Source organism: Cebus imitator, unplaced genomic scaffold, assembly GCF_001604975.1.
Source record: "Cebus imitator isolate Cc_AM_T3 unplaced genomic scaffold, Cebus_imitator-1.0 Scaffold277, whole genome shotgun sequence".
NCBI lineage: Eukaryota > Metazoa > Chordata > Mammalia > Primates > Cebidae > Cebus > Cebus imitator.
In genome coordinates, this window is record NW_016107592.1 from 2,561,408 (window position 1) to 2,578,543 (window position 17,136).

Consider the following 17,136-nt stretch of genomic DNA (forward strand, 5'->3'; position numbering starts at 1 on the left):
AGGAGTTCAAGACCAGCCTGGCCAGCATGGTGAAACCCCATCTCTACTAAAAGTATAAAAATTAGTTGGGCATGGTGGCAGTTGTAATCCCAGCTACTCAGGAGGCTGAGGCAGGAGAATCTCTTGAAACCAAGGGGCAGAAGTTTTAAGGAGCCAAGATTGTACCACTGCACTCAAGCCTTGCTCTGTCTCTAAACAAATAAATAAAAGCAGTGGACCTCTCTGAAACTCTGTTGGCTAAGAGGGAATTAGCATGATCAGATGAGATTGGTAAGGTCATTAGCTCGTTGACTGTTCTTTGATGGAGCATTTAGGGAAAGAATGAAGGAAGCGGGGAGACCAATGAGGGACTTCCATATCAGTTAAAGCTGTAGCAATAACTTGTGTTGGACCTGGGGTGTTAATGGGGAACACTGTTCTAATAGAGAGGCTCCTAAATGGTCTTTTCCTCAGGATTTCCTTAGTACTCTAAGGACATCTACAAACGTAACATCATATATAGTCCTAAATACTCTTTTCCAGAAGACCACTTATTTATTAACTCAGAGACATGAATCAGCTTTGATGTTCAGAATTTGTAGATTAGATATTCATGGGCATGCTTAGCATGTGCAACTTAATATATGCCTTGTAGTGTACAAGCCTGTAGCAAAGCATGGCTTCTGCATTTGAGGTTTTTAAAAACTGACTTAAAGGTATATGGAATCTTAAATTTTTCTAGAAACTGCCAGCTCATGAAAAAAAGAATTCAAGTGGCCTTGTTGCAAACATGGTGTTGGTTTTATCATTGCACAATCAGCAATTTTATTTTGATGTTATTTGGGGGGAAGCAGTATTTTTGATTAGCAAGTAAAATTAATGTAGAAAACAAATACTGTGTTAACTATTTGGTATAATAAGGCATCTGTGCCATGTTGCATTTCGACTCATTAAATTTCTAAACTTCTCATTATGGTAAGTTACAACTTTAACAGGAAAACCAATCAAACTTGGAGTCATTGATAGCTTTAGAGAAGTAAAATTTATAGTAACTTTGTAATTACTGAGGAGACCTTTAAAATCTAATTTAATTAAAAATTGAAATATACACAATATTAAAAATTTTTTTGGTCATAAAATTCAGTTGTATTGGGCACCTACTACTTAGCAAGTCTTCTTCCAGGAAAGAAAGTAATTCCCCATAGCTCTGCCAGGCAGCCAGTACTGTCCTTCACATTACAGATCTGGCAGTCGATCTGGTGGTCAAGGCTCTGTGTGGCCTATCTCAAGTAATACAACCGGAAGGTGATAAAGCCACATTTGATTTTCATTGCTTTGTCACAAAAGTACATGCCTATCTTATATGACTTATGGCATTTAAAAGCAGAGTTCATCCAAGGAGTGATTTAAAAGATGTTTTTCTTTTAAAGTTTAAAATACTGGTTGTAAATGCAGTAACGTTCCTGAGCTTAAGTTCAAGAACTCAACCGTTATATGAGTTTTTACCAGTCACATTTGAACATGAGCTAATTGTTATTAAAGGAAAACAAAGACAATTTTTATATATTTATTTTGGATCTGCCAGCATCAAACAGGTATACCAACTATACATTCAGAAAGTGACCTAAGGCAAGGAAAAGAAAAAGGAAAAAATTTGGTTAAACAGTCTCATTTTCAGAGCAGTGTTTCTTTTATTTCATCTTGGTCCTCTGAAAATGAAAGGTTTGCTTTGTTTGAGGTACACTTGCCTCCTTATTTCCCAATTTAGTATGAGAATTTATAAATATGGGCCAGTTTGTTTTTTAGGGCTACAGAAAATAAATGCATTTGGAACAGGCAAGAACAAGGAGAGTCAGGCAGTTTAATCTAACTTTTTTGTTTGTGAAGCTCATTATAATATTCTGATTTTGATCAGTTTAAATTTGTACTTTTTTTCAGTCACAGATTAAGAGAAAATTGTTTTCAACCTCCAGTTCTATACCTTTCCCCCCAACTTGGCAACTATAGATAACAGGACCCTAACTGGCCCTGGGTTCTCTCTTACATCTCTGCTTTTGCCACTCTGGCACTTTGCTTGTCTCCTCCCTTGAATGTACCAACATCCCCACATGGCTAGCTCTTCATTGCCAGTTAAACTTAGCACTTATCAGGGAAGTTGTTTCTGTATTTGCTCCCCACCTCTCCACGTCTGTCACCCTCAATTTCTTATGGCAACTTAGGTATACATTTGCCGCAGTGTCCTGTTGTAATCATTGTCTTTTCTGTCTTCTGTGCGTGAGTGTGAGAGTGTATGTGTTTATGTGAATGAAACCTCTTCACTGGCTGGCTCTTCATTCAGTTTCATGACCTTGGCTATACACTATTTTCTCTTTCCATCTGTCTTTGGACAGCTCTACTTAAGCTCATTAGGTTCAAATTGAACTCTTTTCATTTGCACTGCCACTGTCCCCCTTATTGAGAGTCCTACTAACTCTTCTTTCTCCCTCACTTCTTCTACTAGTTATGAAGTTCCATCATTTCTACCTTCTAAATGTATCTCATATTTCATATATCTCTCTCTGCTTCCTCTACTTTTTCCTTAGTTTGGTCCTCATCATCATCTGTCCAGAGTAGACTATTATAGATCCTCTAATCATTCTCCCTTCTTCCCAGTCCTAATCCCAGTCTGATATAACTGTCAGTTATCATCCTAAAATGGCAATCTGTTTGTACAATTTCCTTTCTAAAAGTCTTCTATTGAAGGGAAGCAGGGAAAATGACTGGGACTGGTGGAATATCAATCTGAGACATCAGGGTTGCTTGGCAACAATTAACCAGTGTGCTATATTATGAAAAAAGGCTTGGATCAGCAGAGGAATGGAAGTGGCAAATTTTCACTGGCTACTCCATGGTTTACATACTAATAATGTAAATATTCTTTAGGAGGCCAATGACAGTATCATCCCAGTTTCTCTCCCTACTTCCTGCTGAAGTCACGTAATTCTCCAGGTGTATGTGTCCCATGTTCCCTAGTACCTAGACATTCCATATTCCTCTGGGTTTCTTTGTCTTCACATATACCATTTCCTCTGTCTGGAGTCCTTCTACGCACATCTACCTTGTTGAGTGCCTTCCAGATCCAGACTCCCATCTTCATCACATGTCATGATGCTTCTCACATAATAAATGCTAAATAAACATTTATTGAATGTATTCACACTCCAGATCTGGAAATGAAGTTAGTTGGGGCATCTGCCTATTTCATAATTGTTCTATGTTGTAGTCCCGGGGAACTCATAGAATTTGGTTGAAGCCTTTTTTAAACTGTTTATTTTTTCCTTAAGGCTAAAAGAGATTGAATCTACACATGGGTTTCCTTAAAAGGAATGTAACCAAGAGGATTAAAGTGAGGGTACAAGGCCAAGCGTGGTGGCTTACCTGTAATCCCAGCACTTTGGGAGGCCAGGGTGGGTGGATCACTTGAGGTCAAGAGTTCGAGACCAGCCTGGCCAACATGGTGAAATCCCTTCTCTACTGAAAATACTAAATTTAGCTGGGAGTGATGGCATGTACCTGTAATCCCAGCTATTCAGGAGGCTGAGGGAGGAGAATCACTTGAACCCGGGAGGCAGAGTTTGCAGTGAGCAGAGATCACGCCACTGCACTCCAGCCTGGGCAACAGAACAAAACTCTTGACTCAAAAAAAAAAAAAAAAGGGTACAAATGATTCCATATTGCTTAGGCATTAAGGATAGGTAGTTCTCCACCCCCTTCCTCATCTATAGAACTACAGTCTTTTAGAGCTAGAAAAGGTACAGGTCACAATAATTGAAAGTTGCCAAAATCTTTGAGATTTTTTAAAGTGTTTGAACTAGTGGAATCCAATTCATATGTGAAGTCCTTCTTTAATTAAAATGGCAAAATTGAAATTGAGATTTTAAAATTATACCACTAAACCCACCCAAAACAGGTAGCTAGTGAATTTTGTTGGTTATTGCAAACAGGGTCTAGAGTTCAGAACACTGGTGCAAGAAAATAACAATTAATTTATTTATTAGCAAAATTGAAAAATTGGCCATTGGCAAAGAAATTAAGGTGTGGATAATATATCATCATGGGTATTTATTGAATACCTACTACTACTACTATATAGTTTTAGACCCTATAGAGGAGTCATAATTGTATGATGTTAAACTTGCCCTTTCAAAACTTAAAATATCAGATAGACACAGAGGCACCCCTCTGTAGTCCCAGCTACTTGAGAAGCTAAGATAGAAGGATCCCCTGAGCCCAGGAGTTTGAGGCTATAGTGTACTGTGATTGCGCCTGTGGATAGCCACTGCACTCGCTTGGGCAAAATAGCAAGACCCTGTCTCCTGAAATCAAACAAACAAAATCCTTAAAATGTTATTGGTCGTATAAAAATGTGATAAGTGAAATAGAGAGCAGTAGATGCTAGAATGCAAAATAACGTATTCTGAAATATTTGAGTGTGAAACTGGCATTTACATACTGAACTATATTTTTACACTAATTTCCATTTTGTGAGGGCAGCATGATTTCCTGGAAAAGCGTGTAGGACTTGCAGTTGGGAGGCCTGAATTCTGGACCTGACTCTTGATTACCTGTGTGGTTTAGGGCAAGTGACTGTTTCCTCTTTGAAGTTTAGTCCCCACATTTGTAAAAGGGATACTGGGTAAACTAGTTGAGGTTTTCTATCGCGTCTAAGTCTATAAACTGCATTTTCATGAAATCTTCTCAGTGCTAAAGATGAATTTTAGAAAGTTTTGACAATCCCCTGAACTAAAAGAAATAGCAGATGTGCTGTTACTTTCAAAGTCCAGTCTCTGTTTAGTATATTTAGAAGTCTGTTTATGAAAACACTCATCTCTAGACAAACTCATTTGTCCAGAATTACTGACCCACTAGGAATGGAGTTATGCCTCACACACTGCTAAGCATTCCAGGGTGCAGCACATCAAAAAAGAAATCACACCATTCTCCAAAGCACCTCACTCATAGCAATGTCGTCCCATTCAATTAGAGGTGGCAAAGGCTGGCCTGGCTCCAAAGGAAGACTGTCAATTCCTCTCTTTTTCTGTGTCCACGCTTGGCAGGATGCTTCCTCACGCCCACCTCTCTCCCCCTTGCTGTGACTTTAGCTTCCGCCAGATGTCACACCGCTGCTTGTCACCGCCCAGACTCTTGTCGCTGATTTTGATGTTTCGGTGTATTTATCACAACTGTTCTGTTTAGCTGTAAAATTTATGGAATTTCACACTCTTCTTAATTACTACAGTGTTTCTTTTTCATAAGAGAAGGAATATACAAGGAGTCATATGCACAAGAGTTGGAGGGAGGGAAACACTTCATCTAATTTAAGTAAAGTCTGCGTGTGTGCACTGTACATTCCCCACCCCCAAATGAACAAGAGTCCAAAGTGGCACTGAGCTCAGTTTTGCGGGGCTCAGATGCTCAGAGTACTTAAGAAGTCTATTTCAATCTCAGAAGTACATAAGAGGTGTGCTTATTGGCTAATTTCTCTGTCTTCTTAAATTTGGTCTTTTAGCAACAACAAAAGTTGGACAATTTTATTGGCTCTCTGTGGCTCACTTCTTGATCTTATTATCTTGTCAAATCTGTTGATAATGCAGTTAAATCCAAAAAGTGGTGGTGGTAGTGTTGTGATGATAGTCAATCTGCATTGTTACAATATATCAGGCATTGCACTGATCACTTTACATGTACTTATCTAAACCTTTCCACAACCTTATAATACTGGGTACTTTTATTATCTTTACTGTATAGATGAAGAAATCTCAAAATGACCTAAATGTACTTCACTGTGAAAATGAACTCATATCACATATTCATTAAAGGAGGAAAAGATACATGTGTCTAGTTTTGTCCCCACTCCACCCCCACTGCCTTCTATTAAGAGCAAAGTTTTGATGGTACCCCATGCTAGAAGCTAAAGTTCATTTTGAGTTCCCAGGATAGTTAATTTAAAATGTTTTCTTTGTATATCAATTAGGCGCAACTTGAAATATGTTGGTATTTGCATTGCAGACCATTGATACTGATTCCCAAGGCCTTTGGGTAGAGAGTATCTTAGCTAAATGTTTGGGTTCACTTGGATGCCATGTTTGGATGTTTAGGTTAATTCAGTACTGCATACTGTAAAATGTTCAGTCTTAGCTTATGCTGTGGAAGAAGCCTAGTCTTGTATATTACAGTTCTTCCCCTTGGGAACCTCATAACTTTGTCTTATTACTTAGACTTACTTTGTAAAAAATTAGAATAGTAGAGACAACCAAAGGCTAGATTATATCATATACAGAATACAGATTTCATTTTAAAAGATACTTGGTAATCTTTACAAAGGATTACTTTGTAAAAGATTTTCTGTAAAGAGCATCCCTAACAGTGCTATCATTATTGATTAATGTTACCATTTTCCCAGAATAATCAGGCAAATCCTTAAATATGTAATACTGATCATGGGGAACAAAGGGAACTGATGAAAAATTGTCTAGAAAGTAGGTTTGCCACTCAGGATAGACACAGCTGCAAGGGAAAAAATGACATGGTTAGGGAGAGTTGACCATGAAGCAGGTATGCTCTAAGTGTCTAGTACAGATGCTTGTAACACTGAACACTATTACCTTAGGACCCCTGGAAAGAGTCCCAGGAATGAGAGAGGTGGAAACTATCATTTACTGCTTTTCTACTATGTGTCAGGCACTGTGCTGGGCACTAACACCCCTCCATATCCCTTTATGAAGACACATAGGAATTTCCCTCGTATCTCAATGCCAGAAGTAGTCGGGCTTCTCCTGAGTAGTTGCATTGTTTATTTATAGAGTCTTTACTGTTTCAGGCATTATACTTATCCACATGCATTATCTTTTGGAATCCTCACTGCAGCAGCACTTTTGTAGTAGAGATCATCCCATGTTTTAAATGAGAAATTAAAATTCAGAGAGATTAAATGACTAACTTTTCTAAAGTCACAAATAGCCCACCTCTTTCTTATTTATGCTATGGGTCTCCTCTGTGTTCAGTTCTGAATGCCTGGCCTGTATCCTATGCTTTTCTTTACTTATCACCCTGTGTCTAGAGGGAGGTAGAAAGAGAAGGACCCAAGCCTAGCAAAAAGCAACAATAAATGTACATTCATGGAGATGCTGGCAGTTGACTTAAACTTGAGCCACTTCTCAGAAGTAGCACCTATCGCTTTCTGACATTTATTTAGTGATTTTTATTTTTATTTGATAGAAATAGGGTCTTACTCTGTTGCCAGTCACGCTGGAGTGCAGTGGAGGATAGTAGCTCACTGTACTCTGGGTCTTAAGGATTCTCCTGCCTCAGACTCCCAAGTAGCCACTTCACCTAGCTTCCCCCGCCCCACTCCCATAGAGACAGGGTCTTGCCGTCTTACCTATGCTGGTCTTGAACTCCTGGGCTCAAGCAATCCTCCCACCTCGGCCTCCCAAAGTGCTGGGATTACAGGCGTGAGCCACCACGCCCAGCCAAGCCAGAGATCTTTGATGGAGCATTGTCAGAAGAATTTCACAAACTGCAAGTTGTTGCACAGATGTGTTGATTTAATTAGTCTAGATAGCACCATTTATTTATGCTTAAGCATCTCACACATACAAAAGTTGGTAATTTGAAGTCACACAATAATTTATGAGTTATCTTCAATACCAGGAGTTGTAGCTTCTGAATACCAACTTTGGTAAGTGTATGTGTGTCAGATGCCTAAGCAAAAGTAAATGATACTATATAGACGAATTAAGTGATACAATGTGCTTCTGGAATTCTGTTGACATCCTGTTTCATCTAAAATCTTCTAGTAGTGTATTTTAAAATAACATTTATTGTTCTAAACAATTTAATCTCATGTATGAACAAGATCTTCATTGAAGACGAAACATTTGGGTTCTGCTTGTTAAGGCCTCTTTGAGCATCTGGGGGAATACTTAATATGCCATTGCAACTTGATGAAATTGTCTTGGTTAACTATACAGCGAGTATTCTGGATAGTGAGTAGAGAAGAGTAGAGTTTATCCTCTTAGCAAAAAGATTTAATTTAGTTTCTAATAGGTAAAAGACTGTTTTATTCTCTTGGGTAGGGAAACTGTTTTATTCTCTTGGGATCTCTTTGCTATTCTGCCTCTCTTCCTCCCTCTTTCTCTCTTCTAATTTTAACTATAAGAACACCAAGGTATTCTATGTCTGCCAGATTTTGCAGTACTGTTTTCACACTTAAAAAATATGTAACTAATAGCATTTTAAAATCTATAGCTAATTTAAGTAGGTTTGTTGTTGTTTACAGTGATAAGTTTTCAAAAAGTGACTGGGTTGTAGTTAAAATACTAGGAATTTTGGTAGCATCTTTTCTTCCAGAGTTTGGGATGCTTTATCATTATTATTTTTTCTCATTATATTCCCTAGAAGATAGAAAGAACGATTAACCCAGTTTTACACATTAAAAAAAAGCCAGAAGCTCATAGGGATTAAGTTTTTTGCCTAAGATTGGATTTACTAAGAAGGTACTCAGAATGCACAGAGAATTCCAGAGCTTGGTAGAGTGCAGCACACTACTCATTGGGAAATACAATAGGCAGATAATTATTTTCTCTGAAGTCTTGACTGCTAGTCAACTTATTTCTCTCTGGGACTACCCACTATCTTATCACTAAAACAGAAACTTATCTAGAGGTGAGGACTACTCTGTAATCTCCAGGTGATGTTAGGAACCTTTCCCACTTAGCACAGCTGGCTTAGAATTCCAAGTAAGTATATAACAAGAGTTTTGCAATAGGCATGGTGGCATGCCTGCACTTCAGGAGGCCAAGGTGGAAGGATCATTTGAGCCTAGAAGTTCAAGACCAGCCTAGTCAACATAGTGAGACCCCATTTCTCTCTTTCTCTCTTTTCTCTCTCTTTTTTTTGGGGGGGATAGAGTCTTGCTCTATTGCCCAGTGGTACAGTGTCACAATCTCAGCTCACTGCAGCATCCACCTTCCAGGTTCAAGCGATTCTTGTGCCTCGGCTTCCAGAGTAGCTGGGACTACAGGCACATGCCACCATGCCTGGCTAATTTTCGTGTTTTTAGTAGAGACGGGGTTTCATCGTGTTGGCCAGGTGGTCTCAAACTCCCAACCTCAAGTAATCTGCCCGCCTCAGCCTCCCAAAGTGCTGGGATTACAGGTGTCAGCCACCGTGTCTGGCCAAGACCTCATCTCTTAAAAATAAAAATAAAAATTGGCGGGGCATGGTGGTATGTGCCTATAGTCCTAGCTACTCAGGAGGCTGAAGTGGGAAATTCACCTGAGCCAAGGAGTTTGGGGCTGCAGTGAGCTACGATTGCACCACTGCACTTCAGCCTGAGCAACAGAACAGCGACATCCCCTTTTAACTCCCCTCACAACATCCCCTCCTCCCGCAGAAAAAAGCAAAAACAAGGAGTTTTTTAAGGCTGCCAAGTACCTGTGTTAATCGGTGTTCAAAGAATGTTAAATGCCATTTTTAGGACCATTAGCTATTATACTTCATGCCTCATAATGAGGTGTCTCACTTACTGTGCGTTTGATTGCATGCATCCATAAATTTAGAGATGGGGACATGTCTCTGGGCAAGGCCTGCTTACTACCCACTGAAGCAAATGCAAGTGGAGAAACACATCCTGCAGAGAAAAAGAAAGCCATTTAAAATGGAAGTCCCACCACTGATGCCTGGGGGCATAGACAGACTGAATTTAACATGGTAAACGACCCTGCTGGTGTAGAAAAAAATAATCATCCATTTGGCGATGAAGAGCAGCGGAGACTCAGTCATAGTTCTCTGTAGCAACTTATGCTTTTAGATTTGCAGGTAATACAAAGAAAGAAAGGATATTTATAAATCCAAGTTATAATTACTTTTTATTACTTTTTTTTGGAGACGGAGTTTCGCTCTTGTTGCCCAGGCTGGAGTGCAATGGCATGATCTCGTCTTACCGCAGCCTCCGCCTCCCGGGTTCAAGTGATTCTCCTGCCTCAGCTTCCTGAATAGCTGGGACTACAGGCATCCACCACGACACCTGACTGATTTTTGTGTTTTTAGTAGAGACAGGGTTTCGCTCTGTTGACCAGGCTGGTCTCGAACTCCTGACCTTGTGATCCACCCGCCTTGGCCTCCCAAAGTGCTGCGATTATAGGTGTGAGCTACCACGCCCGGCCTTTTCATTACTTTTTATTTGTCTCAAAATTATTTCTCAGTTAAGTCTAGTGATTTGACTTAAAACTTGAGACTTACTGTCCCTCCTCACCTCATGAGTTGTTTCTTTTCTCTCTCTCTCTTTTTTTTTTTTTTTCGAACCCAGGCTAAAGTGCAGTGGCACAATCACGGTTCACTGCAGCCTTGACCTTCTGGTCTCAAGTGATCCTTTCACCTTAGCCTCTTGAGTTGGCACCACATGTGTGTGCCATCACACCTGGCTAAGTTTTTAGGTTTTTTTGTAGAAACAGTCCCACTATGTTGCCTAGGCTGGTCTCCAACTCCTGGGTTCAAGCAGTCCATCCTGCTTCAGCCTCCCAAAGTGCTGGGATTATACCTGTAAGCTACTGCACTCAGCTATAAATTGTTTCTTTAGTAGTGGGCATACAGTTTACCACTTGGGATTGGTCCAGATGCCCAGATTGAGTTTGTTTATTTCATTCGATATGCTTGGAGCATCTGCTTTTTTCAGTTTGTGGCCTGGCACTCTCAGAACTGTTCGTTGTTTTCAACAATTAGGAATGACAGAGAGCACCTGTGCTTTGCCTGTGCAGTGCTTAAAAAATTTTTTTAATTTTAATTTTTGTGCGTTCATAGTAGTTGTATATATTTGTTGGGTGTATGTGATATTTTGATACAGGCATACGATGTGTAATAATCACATCAGGGTAAATGGGGTATCTGTCACCTCAAGCATTTCTCCTTTGTGTGACAAATAATCCAATTATATTCTTTTCATTATTTTAAAATATACAAGTAAAATATTATTAATTATAGTCACTCTGTTTTGCTATCAAATACTTTTGAAGAAGGGCTTTTATACAGGTTCTCATTTGTACACTTTAAGAAGATAGCAGCTTTTTCATATACCTTAAAGTGCTCCAAATGCCCTTCTGTTCAAAGAGAATAACCCAATGTCCCTTGACATGTTACCATACTCCAAGTCCTCTAGATTTCCCTACATTTTTACTTTCATTGTGATTTACTCAGTTGCTGCTAATATTTTCTTTCTCATCAAGAGTCAGAATATTCCCATTTGCCATGGGAAGAGATGTTGGTGTTCTGCTTATCACTTTGCCATATCTTTTCTTTGCAGACTCCATATCATGTGAACCTCCTCCTGGCTGGCTATGATGAGCATGAAGGGCCAGCGCTCTACTACATGGACTACCTGGCAGCCTTGGCCAAGGCCCCTTTTGCAGCCCATGGCTATGGTGCCTTCCTGACTCTCAGTATCCTGGACCGATACTATACACCGAGTAAGTACCAACACTCTAGGGAGGGAGCAGTGACAGAGCCCTGCCCTCAGCTGCTTCCCAGGTTTGTCCACCCTTAGAGTTGGGTGGCCAGGACTTGAATAGGATGGATCTTAAAAAGCACAGGCAGGTCCCCCTCTGGAAGCTGCACTCTTCTGTGGGTCAGTAGGATCTTCTAAAAGCTGATTAAAGTCCCATTTTTTGCCAGCCAAAATGAGATATTACATATCTCTAGAGCTGGGTTTTGTTTTGAAGGAGGATTGGAATAGATGACATAGTGAATAAAACATTTTTATTGGGTTCTAAAATTCTTCAGTTCTAAGAGTTAGTTTTTTCACTTATTTTGCTTTGCCTAGATGCTTATTGGCATCTCAGTAAAGAACGAGTGAGTAAAGGAAGTAGATGTATAATTTGTTTTGAACTTGTGAGGATGAATAGGTCCCCAGCATGACAACTGAAGGTTTCTTTGCTTAAACATCAAAGCTTTCTAAGGCTACAAATGTGAGCCTACCCTTGCTTGTCACCTAATGGCTCACCCCTCTTGAAAGAAAAAGCTTTTCTCTACTTGTCCGTAAAGCATCAGCTTGGCAAAACTTTAGATACAGGGATGCTTTTTAAAAATATTATTTTTTAATTGACAAATAATAATTGTACATATATTCATGGAGTACATCATGTTTCAATACATGTAATGTATGGTGAACAGATCAGGGTATTTAGTATATCCATCATCTCAAACATTTATCATTTTGTGTTGGGGACATTTAGTATCCTCCTTCTAGCTATTTGAAACTATATATTGTTAACCAGTCATTTTACAGTGGTATACAACACTAGAACTTATTCCTCTGTCTAGCCATAATTTTGTTTCTTTTTTTTTTTTTTTTCGAGACAGACTCCCCGTCACCCACGCTGGAGTGCAGTGGAGCGATTTCGGTTCATTGTAACCTCCGCCTCCCAGGTTCAAGCAATTCTCGTGCTTCAGCTTCCCAAGTAGCTGAGATTACAGGCGCATGCCACCATGCCTGGCTAGTTTTTGTATTTTTTGTAGAGATGGGGTTTCACCATGTTGGCCAGGCTGGGCTGGAACTCCTGACCTCCAGTGATTCACCCTCCTTGGCCTCCCAAAGTGCTGGGATTACAGGCGTTAGCCACCGCACCCAGCCAGTTTTGTATCTTTTGACAAATGTCCCCCATCTCTTACAGAGGATTTCTCAACCTCTAGTATCCTCTGTTCTACTTTTTACTTCTGTGTTCAGCTTTTTTAGCTTCCACATATGAGTGAGTATGTACAGTGTATTAACTTTGTTCCTGGCTTATTTCACTTAACAGAATGCCCTCCAATTCCATTCATGTTGCCATGAATGACAGATTTCCTTTTTTATGGATGAATAGTATTTCATGGTGTATATACCACACTTTCTTTATCCATTGATCTGTCATTGGACACCTAGGTTGGTTCCATATCTTGGCTGTTTTGAATAGTGTTGCAGTAAACACTGGGGTGCAGTATTTCCCCAGTGATAAAATGATTTCATCCAATATAACGATTTCCTTTCTTTTGGATAAATTCCCAGTAGTGGGATTGCCAGATCATATGGTAGTTCTATTTGTAGTTTTTTGAACAACCACCATACTGTTCTCCATAGTGGCTATACTAGTTTACATTCCCACCAACTGTGTATAAAGAATTTCCTTCTCCCTACATCCTCGCCAGCATTTGTTTTTGTTATTTTTTGTCTTTTTTTTTGTTTTGTAGAAAGTGATTTACTTAGGTAAAAAAAAGAGAAAAAGGAGAAGAGAGAAAACTTCCATGAAGAGTGTGGAAGGAGACTCCAGAGGGGAAATCCAGGAGGGGAAAGAGAGCTCCCACTTTGTGGGAGGGGATTCCAGAGAGCTAGAAATCCCTTTTTTGTCTTTTTGATAATAGCTTTCCTAATTGATAATAGCTTTTTTAATTGAATTTGTTTTTTCTGTTGAGATGTTTCAGTTCCTTATATTTTCTGGATATTAATCCCCTGTTGGATGAGTAGTTTATATGTATTTTCTAACGTTGTGTAGGTTATCTTTTCACTCTGTTGTTTCCTTTGCTGTGCAGAAGCATTTTAGTTTGCTATAATCCAGTTTGTTTATTTTTGCTTTTATTGCCTGTGCTTATGAGATTATTCATGAAATCTTTTGCCAGATCAATATCCTGAGGCTTTTCCTCTATGTTTTCTTCTAGTTTCAGGTCTTAAATTTAGATCTTTGATCCATTTTGAGTTGAATTTTGTGTAGGATGAGAGCTGAGGGTCTGGTTTTATTCTTCTGCATATGGATATCCAGTTTTTCTAGCACCATTTATTGAAGAGACTGTCCTTTCCCCAATGAGTGTTCTTGGTACATTTATCAAAAGTCAAATGTAGATTGTGGCATAATTTCTTAATTTCTCTATTTGGTTTAATTGGTCTATGTGTCTATTTCTATGCCAATAGCATGCTGTTTTTTGGTTACTATAACTTTGTGGTATATTTTGAAGTCTGGTAGTGGTATCAACTATCAGATTAGTTGTTTTTGCTCAGGATTGCTTCAGCTATTTAGAGTCTTTTGTGGTTCCATACAGATCTTAGGATTTTTTTTCCCTAATTCTGTGAGGCATGTCAGTGGTATTTTGATAGGGATTGCATTGAATCTGTAAATTTCTTTGGGTAGTATTGTCATCTTGATAATGTTAATTCTTGGCCAGGTATGGTGGCTCATGCCTGTAATCCTAGCACTTTGGGAGGCCAAGGTGGGCAGATCACAAGGTTAGGAGTTCAAGACCAGCCTGACCAACATGGTGAAACTCCGTCTCTACTAAAAATACAAAAATTAGCCAGGCGTGGTGGCAAGTGCCTGTAATCCCAGCTACTTCGGAGGCTGAGGCAGAAGAATTGCTTGAACCGGGAGGTAGAGGTTGCAGTGAGCCGAGATTGTGCCACTGCACTCCAGCCTGGGCAACAGAGTGAGATCCTGTCTCAGTCAGTCAATCAATCAATTAATATTCTTCTGATCCATGAGCATGAGATGTCTTTCCATTCATTTGTATCCTCTTCAATTTATTTCATCAGTGTTTTATAGTTTTTGTTATAGAGGTCTTTCACCTCCTTGGTTAAATTTATTCCTAGGTATTTTATTTTCTTTGATTTTTGTTTCTATTATAAATGGGATTACCTTCTTGATTTCTTTTTCAGCTAGTTTGTTTGTATATAAAAACACTACTAACTTTTGTATATTAATTTTGTATCCTGCAACTTTATGGAATTTATCAGATATAAGAGTTTTCTGATGGGGTCTTTAGGTTTTTCTGTATAGAAAATCATGTCATCTGCAAATAGGGACATTTGACTTCCTGCTTTCCAATTTGGATACTCTTTATTTCTTTCTCTTGCCTAAGTGCTCTGGTTAGGACTTCCCAGACACGGGATGCTTTTGTGCTAAGTTCCATCTTCTGACCCCAATCCTAACCTTGACTTTAGCTTCTGTGGCAATGGGTATTTTGGAATCTTTAGCTTTTACAGACTATAGATGCAGCACAGATAACCACTTATCTCCTTACATTCCATTCTTCACTGTCAATATCATAAGAATCTGGCATGTTCATTCTTTTTTGGTGCTGCCCTCTGGCTCAGCCTCAGCCACACTAGAGCTCTGGGCCACATCCTGAAAAGAATTAGCCTGGCCTCCCAGTGACTTTCTTGATTTGGCATCTGTTGGTAATATAGCTGATTTGCCCACCAAAATAACGACTAGCCACCCCTGAAGCCTGACTGCATAACATGTCATTCCAGTTTGCCATGCCCACAGACAGTTGCTTTGGCTCCTGTCAGCCCCATCCTATAAATTCTCTTTCCATTGTTAAACAGAGACCCAGCTGGGAAAACAAGGCTTAAATTCTGACCCTGTCTTCCCTTTCCCTGATTTGCAGCTGACTAGGGCAGATGGAATTGATTTAAACCCTGGACTGAGGGGGAGAGAAAGGGGTGGGCTAAGATAAAGAGAGACAGGCCGCTGGACTTCTTCAGAGGCGGGCCCTGGCCAGGGGAGTCAGAATTCCTTCATGCTTACCCTTCACTGTAGCAAATCAATTTGCAATGGTGTGTAGCTGATGGAGCATTGGGTCTGGGGCACCCCCAGGTGCATGTGGAGTAAGTTGGTTGCAGGCTGGAAGGCAAAGCGTTTTTTTGCCTTTTCCATTTGTGTGGCACTTGGACCTGAGGAAGCCAGCTTTGATGAAGATTTGAAACTTAATCAAAAGGTGCTGAGAGTTGGATTTAATGACAGCACCTTAAGTACTTGGTCTCTGTGTTCTCTTTCAGCTATCTCACGTGAGAGGGCAGTAGAGCTTCTTAGGAAATGTCTGGAGGAGGTGAGTAGCTCCCATGAGATCCTGAAAGGAATGTTTGTGTCTCTGTTTGCCAGTCTTGTTCCTGTTCCTTGGTTATATTTTTTTCTGATTTTTACCAGAAGGTGTAATACATACCTACTAACCAGGTGTGAAGTTGCTACCAGGGATAGAGTTTGGTGTGGGTAGCAAGCTTATTTTTCTTTTACAGATTACCTCCTCAGTGTCAATTTTATAATTTAATTCTTTCTGGTTTATCCAAACCAGTGGTTCTCAAATTTTAGTGTGTGTAAGTATCACCCGGAAAACTTGTTAGACAGATTGCCGTCTCTGCCCCAACCCTCAATTCTGATTCCACTGCTGTGGGGTACAAACTGGGAAGCTCTGTTTTAATTGGCAGTCCCAGTTGATTTTGCTACAGGTGGTAACTGAGGCTGTACTTGAAGAACTTCTGCCCTGGACTTTATACCTGCTCTGTTCTTGTGCCACCTGTAATTGGCATACTGCCTGTTCCCTTAGTAGTGCATGAGTCTTTGTGATCTAGAGAGAAAGCCTTCTCTAAGAATTCAAGAGGACCATAGAAAACAACTAAGAAACTTGGGGCAGAAGGGGAGAGTAGACTTTGGTTTGTGAGGCCAGGATCATAGAACACACCCCTTTTTTTTTTTTTGGAGACTGAGTCTTGCTCTGTCACCCAGGCTAGAGTGCAAAAGCTCCATCTTGGTTCACTGCAACCTCTGCCTCCCAGGTTCAAGTGATTCTCCTGTCTTAGCCTCCTGAGTAGCTGGGATTACAGGCATGAGCCACCACACCCGGCTCAGAATATACCCTTTCTAATACCGCTCCTTAGAGTCTCAGGCTTTGGGTATAGATGGAGGATGAGGAGGTCAAAAACCGGTCCCATTAGGTTTTTTTATTCTTTTATTGTTCCTGTGGCTTAAGGATGAACTTGAGCTCATGGTTTAGTGAGAGAATAGGAGGGTAACAGCAGGAGCATTGGGAGTAATGACAGTTTGCCTCTTACACAAGCCTTTTGCTTTCAGTCCACAGTCCCCACCCCCACTTTTTTATTAGAGATGGGGTCTCCCTTTGTCACCCAGGCTGGAGTGGAGTGCAGTGGTACCATCACAGCTCACTGCAGCCTGGACCTCTGGAACTCAACAGATCTTCCCAAGTGGCTGAGACTACAGACAGGCACTACCACACCCGGCTCATTTTTTTTTTAAGAGATGGAGTCTTGCTATGTTGCCCAGGCTGATCTTGAACTCCTGGGCTCAAGATATTCTCCCACTT

At 40.1% G+C, this 17,136-nt stretch overlaps 1 protein-coding gene across 1 annotated transcript in view; it reads left to right on the top strand.

Annotated features, from left to right (window-relative positions):
• Positions 1-17,136, top strand: part of PSMB2 (proteasome 20S subunit beta 2) — a 37,852-nt gene that overhangs the window by 20,054 nt on the left and 662 nt on the right. Inside the window, exons 4-5 of the mRNA XM_017501094.2 lie at positions 11,321-11,483; positions 15,818-15,867. Of these exons, the coding sequence (XP_017356583.1) occupies positions 11,321-11,483; positions 15,818-15,867 (213 nt within the window). The remainder of the gene's footprint in view (positions 1-11,320; positions 11,484-15,817; positions 15,868-17,136) is intronic.